At 40.7% G+C, this 19,531-nt stretch overlaps 1 protein-coding gene across 4 annotated transcripts in view; it reads left to right on the forward strand.

Moving 5' to 3' along the window:
- The window catches only part of galm (galactose mutarotase), a 70,886-nt gene that overhangs the window by 43,007 nt on the left and 8,348 nt on the right, over positions 1-19,531 (forward strand). The window contains exons 3-9 of one of the 4 annotated variants that reach the window (XR_007113945.1): positions 8,155-8,309; positions 8,703-8,816; positions 11,442-11,534; positions 11,716-11,792; positions 12,611-12,692; positions 13,577-13,727; positions 13,818-13,992. Coding sequence is in view for 3 of the 4 variants with exons in the window: in XM_047602358.1 (XP_047458314.1) it covers positions 8,155-8,309; positions 8,703-8,816; positions 11,442-11,534; positions 12,611-12,692; positions 13,577-13,727; positions 13,818-13,992 (770 nt within the window). In the remaining variant the exon portion in view is untranslated. The remainder of the gene's footprint in view (positions 1-8,154; positions 8,310-8,702; positions 8,817-11,441; positions 11,535-11,715; positions 11,793-12,610; positions 12,693-13,576; positions 13,728-13,817; positions 13,993-19,531) is intronic. The other 3 variants (XM_047602359.1, XM_047602358.1, XM_047602360.1) reach the window with 3 other exon arrangements.

Below are 19,531 nucleotides of genomic sequence, written 5' to 3' on the forward strand. Positions count from 1 at the left end.
GTGATGTTTCGATTGCACTGATAGTGGAAAAGGTTTCATTTTGTTTTAATCTGGCAGCTAAAATCTTGATAGATCTTTTGCTAATAATATGTGCGTCTCGTACGGTGAATTATAAACTCAGCTTTAGCCTTGAGCAAATTATTCAGTTCAAATTTCAGGGCCAAGAGAGCTGAGTGGTTTTGTTCAGAAAACTGCTGTTTTAGGTTAGATTCCAAAGTTTGTATCTCATCTTCTAATTGCGTGACCCTGCTCAAATGGGAGGAAAATTACATAGTCTCTCCCCTTATAAAGCATTTAGTTGTTTCCCAAAGTATTTGGGGTGAGGCTGCTGTCTCAGAATTAATTTCTAAAAATACTTTAAGATCATTTCTCTTTTTTTCTTTAAAAAATTCTGCATTCTGGAGTAATGCTGTATTGAACCGCCACCTGTGTGTGTCTTTACTGTGTCAGTAGGAACTTACAATTATATAACACAAGGACATGATCTGATATTATGATAGGGAGGATATCAGTGGAATTGATACAGTGCTTCAGGGAGCGGGAAATGAACATTTAATCAATTCTCGAATATGTCTTATGTCTGGTTGAGAAAAAAGTATAATTCTTAACAAAAGCGCCATGGATCGATAATATTGAGCTCAGAAATAAAGGTGTTGATCCCACAAGGGGAGTCTGGGCTTGAACTTGTATTCATAGATTTGTCTAAATGTGTGTCACACACCTGGTTGAAGTCCCCTACGACAGAGCTAGCACATAACACATAGTCTCTCTCAAAAAAAAAAAAAAAGAAAACAAAAGAAATGAGCACACAACAAAATCAATCAGTATCAGAAGTATAACAAAATCAGAAAACCAAAATCCTGGATTCTATTGAGGGTTATCGTTTACCCTTATGTGGTCCCAGAACCTACCCCAAGGGGTCACCCCCTCCCCCCTGTCACCACTCAGTCTACTAAGCATACATTCATAGGATGCAGTTTCAGTTATAGTACTGACCCATTCTTTCACCTGTGGAATTTCTGATGCTTTCCAATGCGTTAAAATTACTCGACAGGCTGTTGTTGTGCCTACCGAAATTACAGAAAAGTTACATTTAGTAATATTGGGTAACTGAGATCTATCCCACAGTAAACAGAATCCTGGGCTTGAGGGGATTTCTGCTCCAAGCCAATTACTCAAAATATTTAAAATCTGAGTCCAGAAAGGTCTAATTAACACACATTCCCACAAACAGTGGAGAAGGGTTCCAGTTACCCGTTTACAATCCCAGCACAAATCATTATCCAGTAATTTCCTCCTATACAGTCTAGATGGCGTGTAGTAGTATCTATGTAATACATTATACTGGGTAAGTTTACCCCTCGCCTCTCTAACATATTTACCACAATCAGCCATAGTTATTTCCCATCTATCACCTCTGATCTCTTCACCCAAATCCCTCTGCCAAGTCATCTTTAACTGATTAGAGTCGTTACCAAGAGAAGAATTAGCGATTTTGTAAAATTGTGAGGCTTTTCATTTTCCAAGTGGAAGTTTCATATAGTCTATCAGCACATTATCAATAATATTGTATGGTTTTGATGAGATACAACTCCGTATTTGCAGAAATTTCCAAAAGTTATCTTTTTCCGTCAACTTAAATATGACAAAAACACCCCATCTTCAAATAGGTCGTTAATGGTGCTTAAACCTTTAGCGTGCCACTGTTTCCAAAACACAGGTTTCTTCCCAATACAGACATCAGGATTTTACGAGAACGATGAATATCTTTGTAGAGTGTGTTTAAGTTTAAACATTTTGTGTACTTTGCTCAAAACATCCTTTGAGTGTAGAAGTATTGGATTTGTAATGTTTGACCTTTTTGTGCTAATACCTCTATTGGTTGGAAAGGCAAGCATATCTCCTTTTCTACCTCCATCCAGGCTGCTTTACCCTCTGCAGTTGGCCAGTACTTTGCTGTTTTGGCCATCTTGAAAGCTAAATAATACAATCTGAAATCAGGGAGGCCCAGCCCTCCCTTTTCTTTATGTGTACATAACTTTCTCAGTTTAATTCACGGTCTTTTCCCACCCCACAGAAAAATTTTTATTACATCATCCAGTTGTCTAAAAGTGGTTGGTGGTATCTTAATTGGTAACATCATTGCCATATAACTTAATTGTGGGGCAACTACCATTTTTATAACATTAATTTTTCCCCACAATGTTAGTTTTAATTTTCCCCACTTACCAAGGTTTGTCTTCATCTTTTGAAGTAAAGGATTAAAGTTTAATGCCACAATTTTGTCTATGTCCTCAGAAAGTTTGATGCTAAGATACTTCATATCCTCTCGTACCCATCTAAAATTAAACTTCTCCACCATAGATGAAATACATGTCCTGGAGAGAGGCATTGCCTCAGATTTGCTACAGTTGATGGAGTACCCCGAAAATTTTGAAAAGGATTTTATGGTGTCCATCAGATGCGGCAGAGAAGTTAAAGGCTCAGATACTACTGCTAAAATATCATCAGCGTATAATAATAACTTATGTTCATTATCTCCTCCCCTTACTCCTCTTATTCCAGGGTGTGCTCTAACAGACACTGCTAGAACCTCTAAAAAGATGATAAACAAAAAAGGGCTCAATGAACATCCCTGTCGAGTTCCACGGGTCAGATTAAAGAAGGGGGAGATTATTCCATTTGTCATCACTGCCGCTTTGGGTTCTTTATACAACATCTTTATCCATTTAACAAAATTGGAGTTGAAGCCAAAATGAGATAGGGTTTAGAACAGAAACTGCCACTCCACCCTATCAAAAGCTTTCTCTGCGTCTAAAGAAATAGCAGTTATGGGAACATTTTGGGAATGACTCAGCCACATCAAGTGTAAAAGGAGTCTGACATTATCAGTTGAAGTTCTATTTTTCATGAAACCAACCTGGTTGGGGTGGATGATACTCGGCAAAACCACTTGTAAACGTGTCGCTACAATTTTTCTAAGAATCTTACAATCAAGATTGAGCAGACTTATAGGTCTAAAATTGACGGGGTCTGCAACATCTTTACCTGTTTTGGGAATTAGTGAGACTACAGCTTCATTAAAAGTTGGTGCTACACGACCCTTGTCAAACATCTCCTGATACACACTCTGTAATACTGGTACAACAATGTCTATAAAGGTTTTATAATATTCCACTGGGAGTCCGTCATAACCCGGTGACTTCCCATTTTTCATTGAAGAAATTGCCTCCCTAATTTCATCTTCAGTTATGGGTAATTCCAATCCAGCTGCCTCCTGAGGTGGGAGCTTGGGTACATCTATGTTAAGGAGAAACTGCTCTATATCTTCTTGTGAGGCATTTGGAGATATAGAAGATGTGTATAACTTCTCATAATATTGTTGGAATATTCTATTTATATCTGTAGCGGCAAAAAATTGTGCATCCCCTTGCCTTATAACTGGTATGGTATTAGCAGAGATTTTTTCCTTTAACTGTCTTGCTAATAGTTTCCCCATTTTTCTCCCCCTTCATAAAAGTTTGTTTTCAATCTATAAAGTGCACATTCTGCTTTTTTATTATAAATCTCATGCAAAGAGTATTTAAGCAGAGTTCTTGAAATTTCCCGTTGGAAAAGTGTTTCGACAGGTCTAACTCCTTATCTTTTATCTCTTTTTCTAAATCTTTAATTCTGGTAAGATTCTCTTTTTTCTTTTTAGCAGCCTGTGCTCTGAATTTTCCCCTTATGTATGCCTTTGAGGCTTCCCACATAGTCGTTATTTCTTCCGTGCTACCAATGTTAATTTCAAAAAAGGTTTTTAAGTCCTCTTCTATTGTCTTTCTAAAAGTTGAGTCCGACCTTAATCCAGTGTTTAGTCTCCATCTACCTCTCCTTTCAGTCTTTAGACTGGCCTTAATGAATAGCTCGACTCTTGCATGATCTGTTAGAGAGATTGTCTTTATGTCACAATTTGCCACATTGCCTGCCAGGGAAGTACTTATTAGAAAAAAATCTATTCTGGAGTAAGTTTTATGGCAGTGGGAAAAAAAAGTAAAATCCTTCGCATTTGGGTTTGTCAACCTCCATATATCTATTAGTCCCACATCTCTTTTCAACATATGTAAGGCCTCTCTCTCCCTACTCGCGAGAGGAGGTCTGAATAAACTCCTATCCAGTACTAGATCCATAACTTCATTAAAGTCCCCGGCTAGAACAATTTCACCCTCAGTATCTCCTAGTATTTTATTTACGTTGTGGAAAAAATTGGGATCTCCTTTATTAGGAGCATATATGTTGCATAATACCAGAGGTACTCCCTCGACCACTGCTTCAACACAAATAATCCTTCCCTCTGCATCTTTAGTTTGTTTTCGCAAAATGAAACTTACGTTTTTGTGAACCAAAATCAAAACCCCATTACATTTATTTGAGAAAGAGCTATGGAATATATGTCCCACCCATCCCCCTTTAAATTTCTCCGCTTCCAAACCTTGCATGTGAGTTTCCTGTATTAGAACAATGTCTGCCTGATTATTTTTCAGAAATGATAGTATCTTCCTTCTTTTAATAGGACTACTGCATCCATTTATGTTCCAAGAAATAAACTTAACTGGTCTACTAGTCATGTCTTTCTTTCCCTTCTAGATAATCTCTCTATAATAATAATAATGATAATACCAATAGGAAATAAAAGAAGGAGAGGAAAAAAAAACAGAAGGAAGATGAAGATGAAAGCACTCTGTGCTTTGAATGTCTGACTGTAACCATTTGTATTGGAAAATGTTATCATTTTTGGTTCCATATAATAATCACTTATTACCTTGTACCTGCCTGTTTTTGAACAAATATAACAAAACCACAATGTAACAATGCAAACTGAACTTGCACATGAATATGAAACAAAAGGTGTCTGGCTGCTATAATGCAACCAGTGTCCGGGTGCTGGACGCTTCACGCTGTTGGAAAAAAAAAGAAGAAAAAAGAAAAGAAAAAGTATGACTCCCAAAAGGTCCGTGGGATTAACGCTGCTCCCATTGTAACCGTTCTTGTCAAGAGATGCCTCTCACAGGCCTGCACAGGGGACCGTTCAGTTCAGTACAAAACGCATAAACCTACATTGGTAAACAGCAGCTCACCTCACTCCATTATTCTCAATCCGCAATTCCTCCCGATTATTGCTCATTAATGACTTTCTTCGCAGCTTTGACAGTGTTGCACCCCACGTCTTTCCCCCTCCACTTGAAGTGTAGCGTTGCGGGGAAAGACAGCGTGTATCTGATGTTAAGCTCGTGTAGTTTGCGCTTCACCGGTGTGAATGCCTTCCTCTTCTGCGCTAACTCTCTGGACATGTCTGGAAATACAGAAAGGCGTCATTTTTCCCAGACAAATCCTCGCTTTTCCTTAGTTGCATTGATCACCTTTTCCCTCGCAGATTGCCTCAGAAAACGGATAACAGTCAACAGCGGCAACTGGTCATCCTCATGCGCCTGTCTTAGCCGGGTGGACATGCGAGAAGAATTTTCGAAGTATTTTGAAGTCGTCATATCTTTGAGGCCTTTCCTTTACCTACAATATTCCGTTTTAGCAATTAAAGTACTTGGAGTGAGTGTTAAATTACTTTAAAATGTGCGTTTTACACTATTAACTCAAAACATTAGCATGTGCAGGCTCCCCTAACTTGCGGCCATCTTGGATGCTGCACCCATGTGACTCCCAATTTTTGTATTATTAATTGTAACACAGACGTCAGTCAGTCTACCAATGTCATCATTACCCGCTTTTTCCACCTTCACCCCTAACTTCCTACTGAATACAATAGCCACTCCCTTTGTCCTATTTGTCCCTGAAGAATGAGCAACGCACTTATAATATCTATTCTGAGACAAACACAGAACAATTACAACAAAACATTCCATCCATTCCATGCCTGGCCATGAATGCCCCGGCATCTGCCACACATTCGAAAAAAATACAGTGAGCCGTTGTGTCTCACCTTCAGGGTAGCTGGATATCTCAGGAATGGCTGCAGTCCTCTGTTGACAAGCTGTTTTCTCACCACGTCGAATGCCTTCCTCCTCTGAGCAGTATCATTGCTGTAGTCGGGAAAAAAGAGCAACCTGGATGTCGATGTCCGCCCGTCGCTGGATGTTTGGTGTGTGGGCGCAGACGAGGGCTCTGTTAAGAATTTTCTCTCTGTCCTGGTAGCGAAGCAGCCGGAAGATGAGTGTCCGTGGATGGTTGGTCTTGTCCTAGGTGGTGAATACGATGTGCCCACTGAATTTTAATCTTCTCCCCGGCCAGAGAGGAGATCCACACGGGCAAATTATCTTGCAAAAATCGAATGCCGTTTTCACCCTCTGCTGACTCTGGCAGGCCGACAAGCCGGAGATTACGCCTCTGTGATCTGTCCTCCATCTCTGACATTAGCCGATGTAGCATCTAGCCTCCCCTGTAGCTTTTTACCGGCCTCGGCTTGCTTTGCGATACTGAGTTTGTTCACTGCTGAATTAGAGGCTTCAATCATAGTTTTCAGGGCAAGCATTTTCTCGACTGCCTCTTTCACAGCCGACTTAACTTTTCCAGTTAGCCTTTTCTCTTGCACACGCAATGCTAACAAGATGGCGGTTTACTCTTCGCTCCTCTCCCACTCGACATTTTGTAGTGATACACGTAATTCAGACTAGAATAGTTTCTGAATTGTGGGATATTTCGTGTATTTATTGGACTTTTAAGACGGAGCTCAGAACTACACACGCATCACGTCTGGGCAGCCACCGGAAGTCGAGACTGTTATCTTTTTCATCTCTTTCCACACCTCTTTTGTGTTGTTCTGTCCCATCTTGGCCTCAATCTTCTCCTTATAGTTGTTCCTAGCCTCACTCAGTGTCCCTCTCAGCTCCTTTTGAACAGTCCATGATCTTTTGCCATGAAGCCTCTCTTCGTCCTGTTAAGAAGGCCTTTAATGTCCAATTGAAAATCTATGGAGAGAACTAAAACCAGCTAATATTCATTTGCATTGACAAGGTTCAGGATGGCTTTCTGATCACTGACAAATTTCAGTTGGTGTCTTGGCTTTCCATGCTTTTTTCCACCTCCCTTTCTGCGTATGTTCAATACTTTTTCCCTCTGTTATTTTACATTATTAGATGTATTTTTATTATTTGTTTTGGTTTCTTTCCATGTATGGATTACTTGAGTTGTTACCAACACCTGGTGAGAATTTCATGTCAATAGCACCTTTAAGCATCTGCTTATTATGACTACTAATTGTGATGTTTTCAATATTTATTTTATCTGCTGTATGTATATAAACGCCATCATCATTAGTGATATTGGTGCATTTTGGTATTATCTGACTAAACATGCTTTAAGTTGATTTGGTAATGAATTAAAAAATAACAAAAATAAAACAATTAATCCATATCAGAATTAACAAAAAGCATTTGACTGTGAGTTGACTGTCTGTAATTCCATAATACATGTGGTATTGACTAGTAGTTGATTAGCCATATATTATTAATGTATAAAAATATTAATATGTTAATACATTTTCCTCAATGTTAACAAAAATCTGTATGTTTTAACAGAATATTTATTTTCACTGCTGCTACCATCATATTGGTATGATCATTGCATGCATGCTACATTTATAGTTATAATCTGAATTGTGGACAGCTATGTCAAAAACTTTAGGCCATAGAAACAACAAACAGAGCGGATATGCTTCAGGTCAGAGGGTCAATAGAGATCTATAAGAGACAGCAGCAGCATTTCGTCTGTGTTTATTTATATCCAGCGAGACACTGAGATCAAGAGACAAAATCACCTGAAGACTTTGGTATTTATGTGTTTTTCTCTATCACCCCTTACAGTTAAACAATGTATGGTCTTGTATTTAAGTCATGTTCATCAGTGCCAAATGTATGCTGAAGTTCTATTTGTAAACATGATATAACGATGATTTGGGATATAAAAGTTAAAGAATGTAACAAAATGGCTCTGAAAGACATGTTACATGTAATGAATTAAGCAACATTCCTCCAGCACACAGACGGAAGCAAAGGGCAGAAGGAGATGGGCTGGCTTCCATAGCTTAATAGCCTAACTAGGAAATACAATTTCTGGCAGGCTGGATTTGGATATTAAAAAACTTATTTTGTGTTGTGGTTTCAGGATATGTGGCTGATAAACGGTATCTGGGTGCTGTGGTGGGCCGTGTGGCCAACAGGATTGCACAGGGACGCTTTACAGTAGAGGGACAAGAATACCAACTAGATATCAACAATGGACCAAATTCACTGCATGGAGGCCTGAAGGCCTTTAATAAGGTAGGACTAAGTGAAATCTATGTTTCATTGACTTTGTGCTTTGAAGGCATTCTGCAGCAAGATCAGCAGCTAAATGTTTCTGGTAACTGGCGCAGTTGGTGCTGGTGCTATATTGATCAATCACGATGGACGTAGTGGGCACCCCTGGTCTAAACATTAAACAATTATTTTCTCTGTCCACTATCAATCTTGCAAGCACTAATGATAATTCTTTCACATTATTAGTTGCTTGGACCAGAATTAATATTCAACAGCTGAATTAATAAATATAGCAGCAATATTTCATTTTACATCATGACACACATCATGTCACACAAGACTTGGCTCTGGCTACTTCCACTTTGTGTGTGCATGTGAGCACATTCACATTTGTGCGCGCATGTGTGTGTCCAGGCTATCTGGTGTGCTACAGCAATGAAAAGTGGAGTGCAGCTGAGTCTTACCAGCCCAGATGGAGACCAAGGTTATCCTGGAGAGGTTCAGGCATCTGTTGCCTACACCCTACAGGTAAAAACACACGAGTGATCTTCATAGCCCTAACTTTTTTATTTATCTTTTGGCTGGGATGGTGTCTGTGTATGTAGATTAATGAGGTTCATTATGTCTTATTTTCGATATATATTATGGTTTTCTTATTTTCAGACATAATTATGAGGAGATGTTCGTGTTACCTGCTTGTCAGTTTCAACTGTGACTCCAGTCTTCCTCAGAAGCGTCATCTGACGTATGTCATTTATCAGCTGGCCGGCCTGCCAGACCTATCAGAGTCTGTCAGGCCGGCCTCATAATTATGTCTGAAGATAAGAAAACCGTAATATATATCTAAAATAAGACATAATGAACCTCATTAATGTATTACGTGGAAATTTTGGATATGATTGTGTTAAGACATTTCGTCAACTGGAGAAATTCGGGGAAAAAAGCAAGCACACCAAAAAAAAACCTCTGAGATTCAACCTTCGTTGCAAAGCTGAGGAAGTAACACCGACAAGCCTGAAAATAAAAAGCCCTAATTCAACAAAAAACGCCGAAAATATCATCAACAAAGCAAAAAAAAGTCTCTTATCAGAGAACGGATTATAACAACAGCAAACAAAATAGACAAAATCAACACACAAATAAAAAAGGAAATGGACGGTTTCAAAGAACATTACACACTGGAGCACAATATGGAAGAGGAAATAAATGCACACCTACATTTTGTTGAAGAACTTTATACCACAATCAGTCAGTTACAGACTGTGCACCCCCATGCCCTTTATATCATAGCTGGGGACTTCAACAGGGCCAAACTGAAGTCCGTCCTACCTCACTTCCACCAGCATGTGACATGTGCAACAAGAGGGGAAAAAATATTGGACCACTTGTATACAAACCTGAAGAATGCATACACTGCGGCCCCATTACCCCATATTTGGGGCGTCTATGGCTCAGTAGGTAGAGCGGGTTGTCCATGAACGGTGGACGGTGGAAGGGTTAGCGGTTCGATCCCCCGAGTGTGCCATATGCCGAAGTGTCCTTGAGCAAGACACTGAACCCCCAGTTGCAACTGGCGCTGGTGTGTGAATGTGTGTGTGCTTGTGTGAGTGAATGGGTGGATGTGTCTCTGACTGTAAAAGCGCTTTGAGTACCTTTGAGTAGGTAGAAAAGCGTTATATAAGAGCAAGACCACTTACCATTTACCATATCGGCAGCTGTGCATATAGACCAAAGGTGAGACAAGAGCCACCGGGGAAGTTAGAGTGTGGCCACAGGAGGCCATTACAGCTCTACAAGGCTGCTTTGCCACATCCAGGCATTGTATAGACCTGGAGGAACACAGCAGAAGAGAGGCATAATCTAAAAAGGGTAGTGAGAACAGCAGAGAAAATCATTGGTGGGTCACTGCCACATCTGCCGGACATCTACAGAGCCCATGCAGAGCAGAGGACATTCTAAAGGACCCCACACATCCCCCTCACAGCATGTTCACAATCATGCAGTCTGGAAGAAGGTATCGAAGTATCAAAGCAAGGACCACTCGCACGTTGAACAGCTTCTTCCCCACAGTGATCAGACTCCTTAGCAAAAGAATGTGAATTGCATGAACTGATTTTAGGGTGTTTATCCAATGATAATTTTTATCTTCTTTTATTCATGATCATTTATTTCATATGTTATTTTTATTATCCATGTTTTATTTATTTATTGTTGAAATTAATGCACTGATCTCAAACAGTGGTTTTGTGAAACACAATTTCATTTTTATGTGACTCATAAGATTGACAAATAAAAAAACCTATCCTAACCTAACCTATCCAAACAACGCATCATCAAGAAACTAAACAAACTAATGGAAAGAAAAAAGCAGAGGCAAACAAACCAAACAAACCAAACCAACTACAAACCAATGAAAAATGGGTGCAAAACCTGTTCAAACACACCCTGACCGAAACAGAAAAAAGGGTCCTAGCAAAAGGCCTAAATTTCACCATTACACCCGTAAAAATACCACACGAAGAATACACCCTAGCAACAGAATTGGCATGCCAATCAAGATCACGGACAAAAAGCAGAACTCCAGAATGGAGTGTCAGGAATTTTAAAGTCTGCCAAACTTCCACCAAGCAACATCACGAAGGAACAACAACAGGCAATTAAACCACTAAAAAGAAACAAAACCATTACCATCCTACTGGCCGATAAAGGAAGAACAACAGTCGTCATGGACACAGAAACATACGAAAAACAGATGGAATCCATGTTAGGAGACAGGACTTTGAAATCATTACTAAAACCTTTGCTACAAAGTAACAAAACAACACCGGACACATACGAACACCTGATACCCACAGCCAACACCACCCCCTGGACATACAGAACACCAAAAATTCCCAAAAAAGAAACCCCTCTCCGCCCAATAGTTGACAGCATCGGATCAGAACACCATTGCAAAAACTCAAAACAACTGGCACAAGAACTCAAGTCACAGTTGAAGCTGTCAAGCAGGGAACACCAACATCTCCTCATAATTATGTCTGAAGATAAGAAAACTGTAATATGGTGTCTGTGTATGTCAAACAAACCAACTTGTAGGTTGAGAACATCAGTTGTTTATTTTGTGAATTGAGTAAGATTTGAGTTGTTTTTTAGGGGGAAACCCTAACTGCTGAATACCGAGCCAGGTCTACCAAAACAACCCCCATTAACCTCACCAACCACTCCTACTTCAACCTGGCTGGACAGGTATGGTCAAATTATCAGCTGTATTGGCTTCTTTTGTGTCAGTACACATGATGCTGTGTTTTGGAAGGTGGGGCTTAGCAGGAGGCGAAACAACCCACATGAATAGATTATACATTACACATTATACTATACACTCTGACTAGCAGTTTGAGTCTTGTTTGTGTCTTGTTTTTGACAAAAGGGGGAAGAAAACGCAAGTTTGTTTTGTGAAGATCCCTCCCACTCTGCCTACCTGTTTACTTCTGCTGTCTGTGGCAGGTACGGGGAGTAGTTAAGGGGTAGAGTGGGAGGGTCGTACTTCTGCCTGCCCATGTAGGCTGGGCTATCCAGAGGGCAATAAAGACGACCTTCTGTTTAGCTTCTCTCTCTCTCACAGCTCTCTCCCAACAGGCCCCAGACCTGCCGTTGTGGCTTCTTTTGTTTGGTTTATTGCACCATACAACATACACCTCACCACATTGACCACGCAACCACACACTGCTGACATGACTGACACCTTACTTTCCTACATATCTCATTCATTTGTAAATAAGTTAATTTAGCCTCCCTCCTTGTTGCCACCTCAGAGCCTGGTGGTAACAGTTTTTGCTTCTTGGTATATCCCTACACAATAACACTATGATGGACAATCTGACAGGATTACACTTGATAGAGAAACCAGTGTGTACACTGAATTGAACTGAACAGCAAACTGCACAAGCAGACATACAACTAGAAGTTATCTAATGCACTAATTTGTGATTAGTTGGACATGAACAATCTTCAAAGCAGTAACCAAACCTACAAATGCCTAATTTGTAGATGCACATAAAATCATTTTGATGATGCCTTGGCTTTTTCTCATTAAACCACCAATCTTTTTGGCTTGGAGTGGCAGCTGGTATACAATAAAATTGGAGTTTGGAGTTCTTAACCTTAGTCCTTAGATTATGGTTTCCTACAACACAGCAAGATGACATTTTGATATCAGTAGCCACCTATTCTTCTCTGTGGTTTTGTCTCCACCTAACTGTTGTGATGGTTATGTATAAGTTGTGTTTGTTTCTGAAAATGCATGTGTGTGCTCATGGATTTAGGGTGCAGCAGATATCTACGACCACCAAGTGTTCATTAATGCACCGTCCTACCTTCCTGTGGATGATACATCAGTTCCTACAGGTAAAGTATTTAAATCCCAAACTCAAGCTTTTTTGTCCTTTCGAAGGTTTCAGGTGAACTATACATGTGAGGTGATCTATTCTAATCTGATGTATGTGCAACTACTTTTAATCAGAACAGCTGTTTTACAGATGTGTGACATGCGCAGATTGATGGAAACATCACGTGACTAATCTCTCATCTAATCACCATAGTAGTTGCTATTGTAGTTCCTATAGTTTGTACACTATTAAAGAAACAAACAAAGTTTGTGGGGTCATGTCCACTTTTGCTATTGTGTTGTTTAGCAGTAGTAGCTGGTCTTTCAGGTTTTCCAGCAGTTCGAAATTTGTTCCATGCTTCGGTCTATCCCAGCTTCAATTAATATTTGATGGACCTTTTTAAACAATTTAGTATTTCTATTTTTTCTGCCACTTAAGTGTGTGATAATGTCTAGTTCTTTCACAGCTGTTATGAAAAAAGCATTTACGTCAAGACAGAGCATGCGCAGACAGAACGGAGCCTGACTTCATTCCGATTCACCATTTACATAACTTTCAATTGGTTTGGAAAAACAACTATTCTACCCTTGTGAAATTGAATGAAATTCCATTGGTTTGGTTTGGCTTTGTTTATTCCGAGTGAGGTGATTATATGGAGCATTTTCATTAAGTTTGGGCTTTTTATATACACAATATATTTTATCTATTTTATTTTTTTATATATACTCCCAAAGTTTGCACATTTCTTGTTTACATTTTTTGTTTAGCTGCTGCATTGTAGGCATTGTGCTTTAATAAACAACGAATTAACCATAAATGTCCTATGGTGTTTTCAGAGAAAGGGATGTGTCACTGTATCTGATAATAGTATTGAAATACCAATCATTAATCAATTATCCACAGGAGAAATCAGATCAGTGGAAGGTACACCCTTTGACCTCAGAAAGCTGGTTCTCATTGGCCCTCGACTCAAAGAAGTTCCAGGTCTGGGATTTGACCACAATTTCTGTCTGTCATCACCCAGAGATACCTGGGAAGAGAGACATGTCGCCAGGTTTGCTGAAGCAGACATTTCCTTCCTTACATACATTACACACATACTGTTCTCTTTAGTAAAGTCTAAGGAAAACTTTCTTAATTTCAGAGTCTGTCATCCAGCCAGTGGCCGTGTCTTGGATGTTTGGACCAACCAACCAGGAGTGCAGTTCTATACTGCCAACTTCCTGGATGGCTCTATAATGGGAAAGGGTGGGTGTAAATATGGAAAGCACAGCTCCTTCTGTCTAGAGACACAGAACTGGCCTGATGCTGTCAACCAGGTATGAAGAATAAAAAAAGTCAGTCATACCATGATGTTATGATATCTGTTACAAACAGCTATAGTATTCTTTGTAAATGTAATGTAATTCATATTATGATAATACTCATGATGCCATTTAAACTATATAGAGGGCAGTTGTGTCTTTTATGTGTGTAAGTGATGAGGGGTTTTAAACAGATATGGAGATTCAGATTAGCGCCTTATATTTTATATGCATATTCTATTCTATTAATTGTTGTAATTGTAATTTAGGTTATGTGTGTAGCATCAGATTTTAAATTTACTACCCTCTTGAGTAATTGGTGGACAAAAATGTACCAATAAGTTCCATTTTAATCTCAAAGCCATGTTCAGAGTTGTGTGTGTGCATGCTGTATGTGTACACACACATATATGCACTCTTTCAGCAAAATAAAAACATGGACCCCCTTCTCTTCCTCACACACTAGGGATAGGGTGGAATTGATCCACCAAACTTTCAGTTATTATACCTCCTGAGCTACTGCCGTGCTTTTGTTCTTAAGACCACAAAATCCTCAGTGAGGCTTTAGAAGGGCATTCAAAGTGCCATAGAGGGCAGAATTGCTCAGGTTTCTGGGCAAGCCAAGCTGTCTTTGCAGGAAGCTGCTGATTTTCTTCTCCAGGGTTTCCACGTATGACATCAGGAACTTATACAGGTCCAAGGGCAAAACACAATTCTGGGCAAGTCTGACTGGTGCACATGCGCCGAATGAAGTCCAAGTACCTCGCAAGCGTTGTGCTGTTTTTATGTGTTTTTCTTATGTTTTCTGATGACTTTCTCTCAACTCTGGGCAACATGGAGAGGAGAACCTATGCAAGGATGGATCTACTGGCTCTATGGAGGAATAAACATGGAATCTGGCATGATATTCCTTCAGAGTTGAGAGCACGGTTCCATGGATGCAGAGCCACAATAAGCTGAGGGCTAATAGGCGGAGATACAAACCATGCCTACTGTTGATTCTCATGGGGAACGTTAACTCCCTGCCCAACAAGTGCGAAGAACTGGAAGCACTTGTGAAGACTCATTACAAGTATTGGGAATGGAGTCTGTTTCTCTTCACTGAGTCCTGGCTGGATAACCATGTTGAGGACTCGTGTGTAGATATAACCGGCTTCACAACGGTACGACCAGACAGAGACTTTAAAGCCTGCGGTAAGAAGAAAGGAGGGGGGCTGGTTGTGTACAGGCGCAACACCCCAAGGCAGTTATTGTGATTTCTGGGGACTTTAACCATGCCAGCCTCACTTCTAGTCTGCCCAGCTTTGTGCAATATGTTGACTGTCCTACAAGAGGAAACAACACACTGGACCTAGACGCTTACAGTGCTGCAGCCTTACCACCGCTGGGTAGATCAGACATCAACCTGGTCTACCTCCAGCCCTCATACATCCCCTCCATACGGAGGTTGCATGCATCTAACCACACATCCAGGAAGTGGACAACTGAGGCCGGTGAAGCCCTGAAGGACTGTTTTGGCAGAAACAGATTGGAGTGTATTGTTGGGGGCTTCTAGAGTTTATGGAGAAGATGTAGACTGTGGAATTAACAACACGGTGGACTGTATCACAGACTACATAAACTTCTGCAGGAAAACTCTCATCCAAGGTGGACAGTTCGCCCTAACAATAAACACTGGATCAACAGTAACATCGAGGAGCTTCTCAACAGGAAGAAACAGACCTTCAGGGAGCATGACAGGGAAAAGCTCAGACTCACTCAGCAACAACTGAAGAAGAGTCTGAGTCAAGCAAAGCAGGACTACAGATGGAAGGTGGAGGGCAAGCTGAGGAACAATGACACCAGAGAAGTGTTGAGGGGGATAAGGACAATCACAGGCTATGGAAGCAGCCAGGCGACAGAAGGAGGTGTGGAAAAGGCCAACCAGCTCAATCAGTTTTTCAACAGGTTTGACACCTCCCCTGCAGCTGGGCCAGTCACCCTCCCTGCCCCCATTCCACCTCCTCCCCCCTCAACTCCAAATCCACCTTCATTGACAGCTACTGCACACCCACCAAGAGCAGATGGAGCACCTCTATCTCTTGGTCAACTTATGAGACAAGCAGCTGAACATCTGGGGTCAACACCACGCACACCAGCAGCGGCAACGTCAGCCTGCCTCTGGCACTGACTATGGACGAGGTGAGGACGGAGCTCAGGAGACTACGACCACATAAAGCAGCTGGACCAGATGGTGTGTGCCCCAGGCTGCTTAAGGATTGTGCAGCTCAACTGGCTGTGCCCCTCCAGTGAATCTTCTTCACTTGAACTACCTTCAACAGGAGCCTCCATCTGGGGAGGGTACCGGTTCTGTGGAAGACATTGTGTCTCGTGCCAGTCCCTAAAGTTAGGTGGCTGGCTGAGATGAATGACTACAGGCCAGTGGCCCTCACCTCCAGTCTGATGAAGACTCTGGAGAGACTGGTTCTTCACCACCTGAGGCCTCAGGTAGAACATGCTCAGGACCCTCTTCAGTTTGCTTATCAGGAGCACATTGGGGTTGAAGATGCAGTGCTCTACATGCTCCACAGGGCTCACTCGCACCTGGAGGAGCGGCCGAGAACAGGGTCTGTCAGGAGCAGCACAGAGGCCCCCCAAGGGATGGTGCCACAACCCCCCCCCCACCACCACCACCACCACCACCACTACACACACACACACACACACTTCCAGTCAACAGTGAAGGGGTTGACATTGACCTGGGTGTCCACATCGATAACAAACTAGATGGAAGATGAACTGTTGGGAGGGCAGCCTGACAGAGAAGAACAGGAGACATCTGGACAAGCTCATCCGTAGGGCTGGTTCGGTTGTGAGGAGGAGTTTGGACTCTGTGGGGGAGAAGGAAAGTTTCAAATATTTTCATTAGAGCACACTGTTCCAGTGTCACACAGTTACAACAAACATACAAGTGAGCAATGTATATCCACACAGGAATGTGTGCAGCTAGGACAAAGCGCCCTCTTTTTGTTTTATGATATAACAAAGGAAAATGAAAGGACAGTCAAACATGTAGGATGCAAAATACAGATGAAGAAATGATAAACTAAAAAGACAAAACCTAAGCAAATACCCCCCACCTACCCACCTATCCACCCACCCAGCCGTACCCTACCGTCTATTCACTACTTTGTTGTAATAAAGGAGAAAAATTAATTGCCACTACGAGGTGTGAGATACTGAATGAGAGGTGACCAAATTTTGTCAAATAGAGGAGTTTATCCATAAGAGTATATTTTATTCTCTCTAAATGGAGAGTGTTAGTAAGATCACTAAGCCACATCTTTGTGGTGGGTGCTTCTTTCTTTTTCCAGTGCATGAGAAGTAACTTCTTTGCAACGATGAGACAAGAAGAGAGGAAACATTGTTGGGAGTTGTTTAACTTTTTAACATCATCTAACACTCCCAGAATAATAGTGAGTGGTTTAGGATCTAACTATATGTGAAGTATTTCAGATATTAAACTGACGATATTAAACCAAAAGATCTTGACCCTATCACATATAGCAAAGCTTTGACGCAGCATGTCGTCTGTTGCGTGGCATCTGTCACATGTAGGGGCCAACTCAGGGTATATTCTATGTAACCTTTCCTTAGAGTAATGAAGACGATGTAAAATTTTAAATTGGATTAGGCAGTGCCTAGCATTATTGGAGCATCAGTGAGTGTGTTCCAAACTCTTTTCCCACAGAGTGTCCGAGATCTCAGTGTCTCTTCCTCCAATTTTGTCTTTATTAGGGTGGAGTTCACTGGACTGATAGATTGCAAAGTGTCATATATGTAAGATATCGTTTTTTCTGAGCAAGACATGGGCCGGAGGCATCGATCAAGACAAGAGCCTCTAAAAGTCTCAAAGTCTTGCAGATGTGTTCTTACATAGTCTCTAATTTGCAAATACCTAAAAAAAACTACTTTCTGGTAGATTATACTTACTCTGTAATTGTGCAAAGGATGTGAATATGCCCTCAATGTATAGGTCTCCTATTGTATGGATGCCTATATTCCTCCAGAGATTGAAGGTATTATCCATAATGGATGGTGAAAAGGTAGGGTTTCCAGCGATAGGAAGTACATAAAATATGGGTTTCAACTTAAAGTGTGACTTTATTTGTTTCCAAATGCGCACTGTACTATGGATCATCACATTGCAATTGTATAAAGACTTCTCAATAGTGCAAGGTGCTAGAAGAATGGCACCCATAGAGTTAGGCTGGCATGTCTCTTGTTCTAATTCGAGCCAGTTTGGTGGGGTTGCTGTGTCATCTAGCCAGTATGCCATCATCCTAATTTGTGAGGCCCAATAATATGATAAAAAAATTTGGGAGTGCCAAGCCCCCCTCCAATTTAGATTTACAATGGTGTTTTGTAGTAGTTTTGTAGTCCCAAAAAAAGGAAGCACGTTCAAGTCTATTTTTTTAAATAAGGATTTAGGAAGAAACACTGGAATGTTCTGAAATAAATACAGTAACTGGGGCAAGAAAATCATTTTAATACCATTGACTCTGCCCAGTAATGATATTGGTAAGGACTTCCAAAACTGTATATTTGACTGTAATTTAGACAACAGTGGTGGGAAATTCTCCTTAAATAAATGGGAGTGGCACTTTGTGATCTGAATTCTGAAATATGTAATTTTTTCTGGAGAAATACGAAAAGGGAGGTTCTGTAACCAGGCATTATTCTGTACATGTACGGGCATTGGCTCACTTTTATTCCAATTTATCTTATAACCAGAAAAGGTCCCAAAAGAATTGATTTTATCGAGTACCTGCGGAATCATGACTTGCGGCTGAGAGATGAATAACAAAACATCATCAGCATATAATGATTTTTTTTTTTTAAAGATTTATGTGTGTTGTAACCATGAATCAAAGGGTCTGAGCGGATACTCTCGGCAAGGGGTTTGATTGCTAAAGCAAAAATCAAGGGCGATAGGGGGCACCCTTGTCTCATTCCTCTATGTAGATTAAAATGGGGAGACAATATTTGGTTTGTGAGTATCTGAGCACAAAGGTCCTTATAGAGAAGTTTTACCATTGAAATAAATTTTTCCCCAAAATTGAATCTTTTTAAGATTTCAAATAGATAAGGCCACTCAACTTGGTCAAATGCCTTCTCAGCATCGAGTGAGAGAATGGCTAACTCTTCTTTTGGTCTGTCTGTAGCATACATGATGTTAAATAATCGTCTAAGATTGAAAAAGGAATTTCTGCTAGGTATAAAACCAGTCTGGTCTGAATGCACTAATTTCTCTAAAAAGGGGCTTAATCTATTTGCTAAAATTTTAGAAAATAATTTCCCATCTTGGTTTAAGAGGGAAACAGGATGAAAAGAGCCTACCTCTTCTGGGTCCTTACCCTTTTTATGTATAGCAGTAATGACTGCTTCTGTTAAGGTAGGACACCATCGATGCGGGCTTGAGTAAACACCTTATGTAGATAAGGGCAAAAGCCCTGATGGCCAAAGAGAGGCCATCAGGGCCAGAGGCTTTATTGCTTTTAAGTGAAGGGATGGC

The sequence above is a fragment of the Mugil cephalus genome, chromosome 13, assembly GCF_022458985.1.
Source record: "Mugil cephalus isolate CIBA_MC_2020 chromosome 13, CIBA_Mcephalus_1.1, whole genome shotgun sequence".
NCBI classification, from domain to species: Eukaryota; Metazoa; Chordata; class Actinopteri; order Mugiliformes; family Mugilidae; genus Mugil; species Mugil cephalus.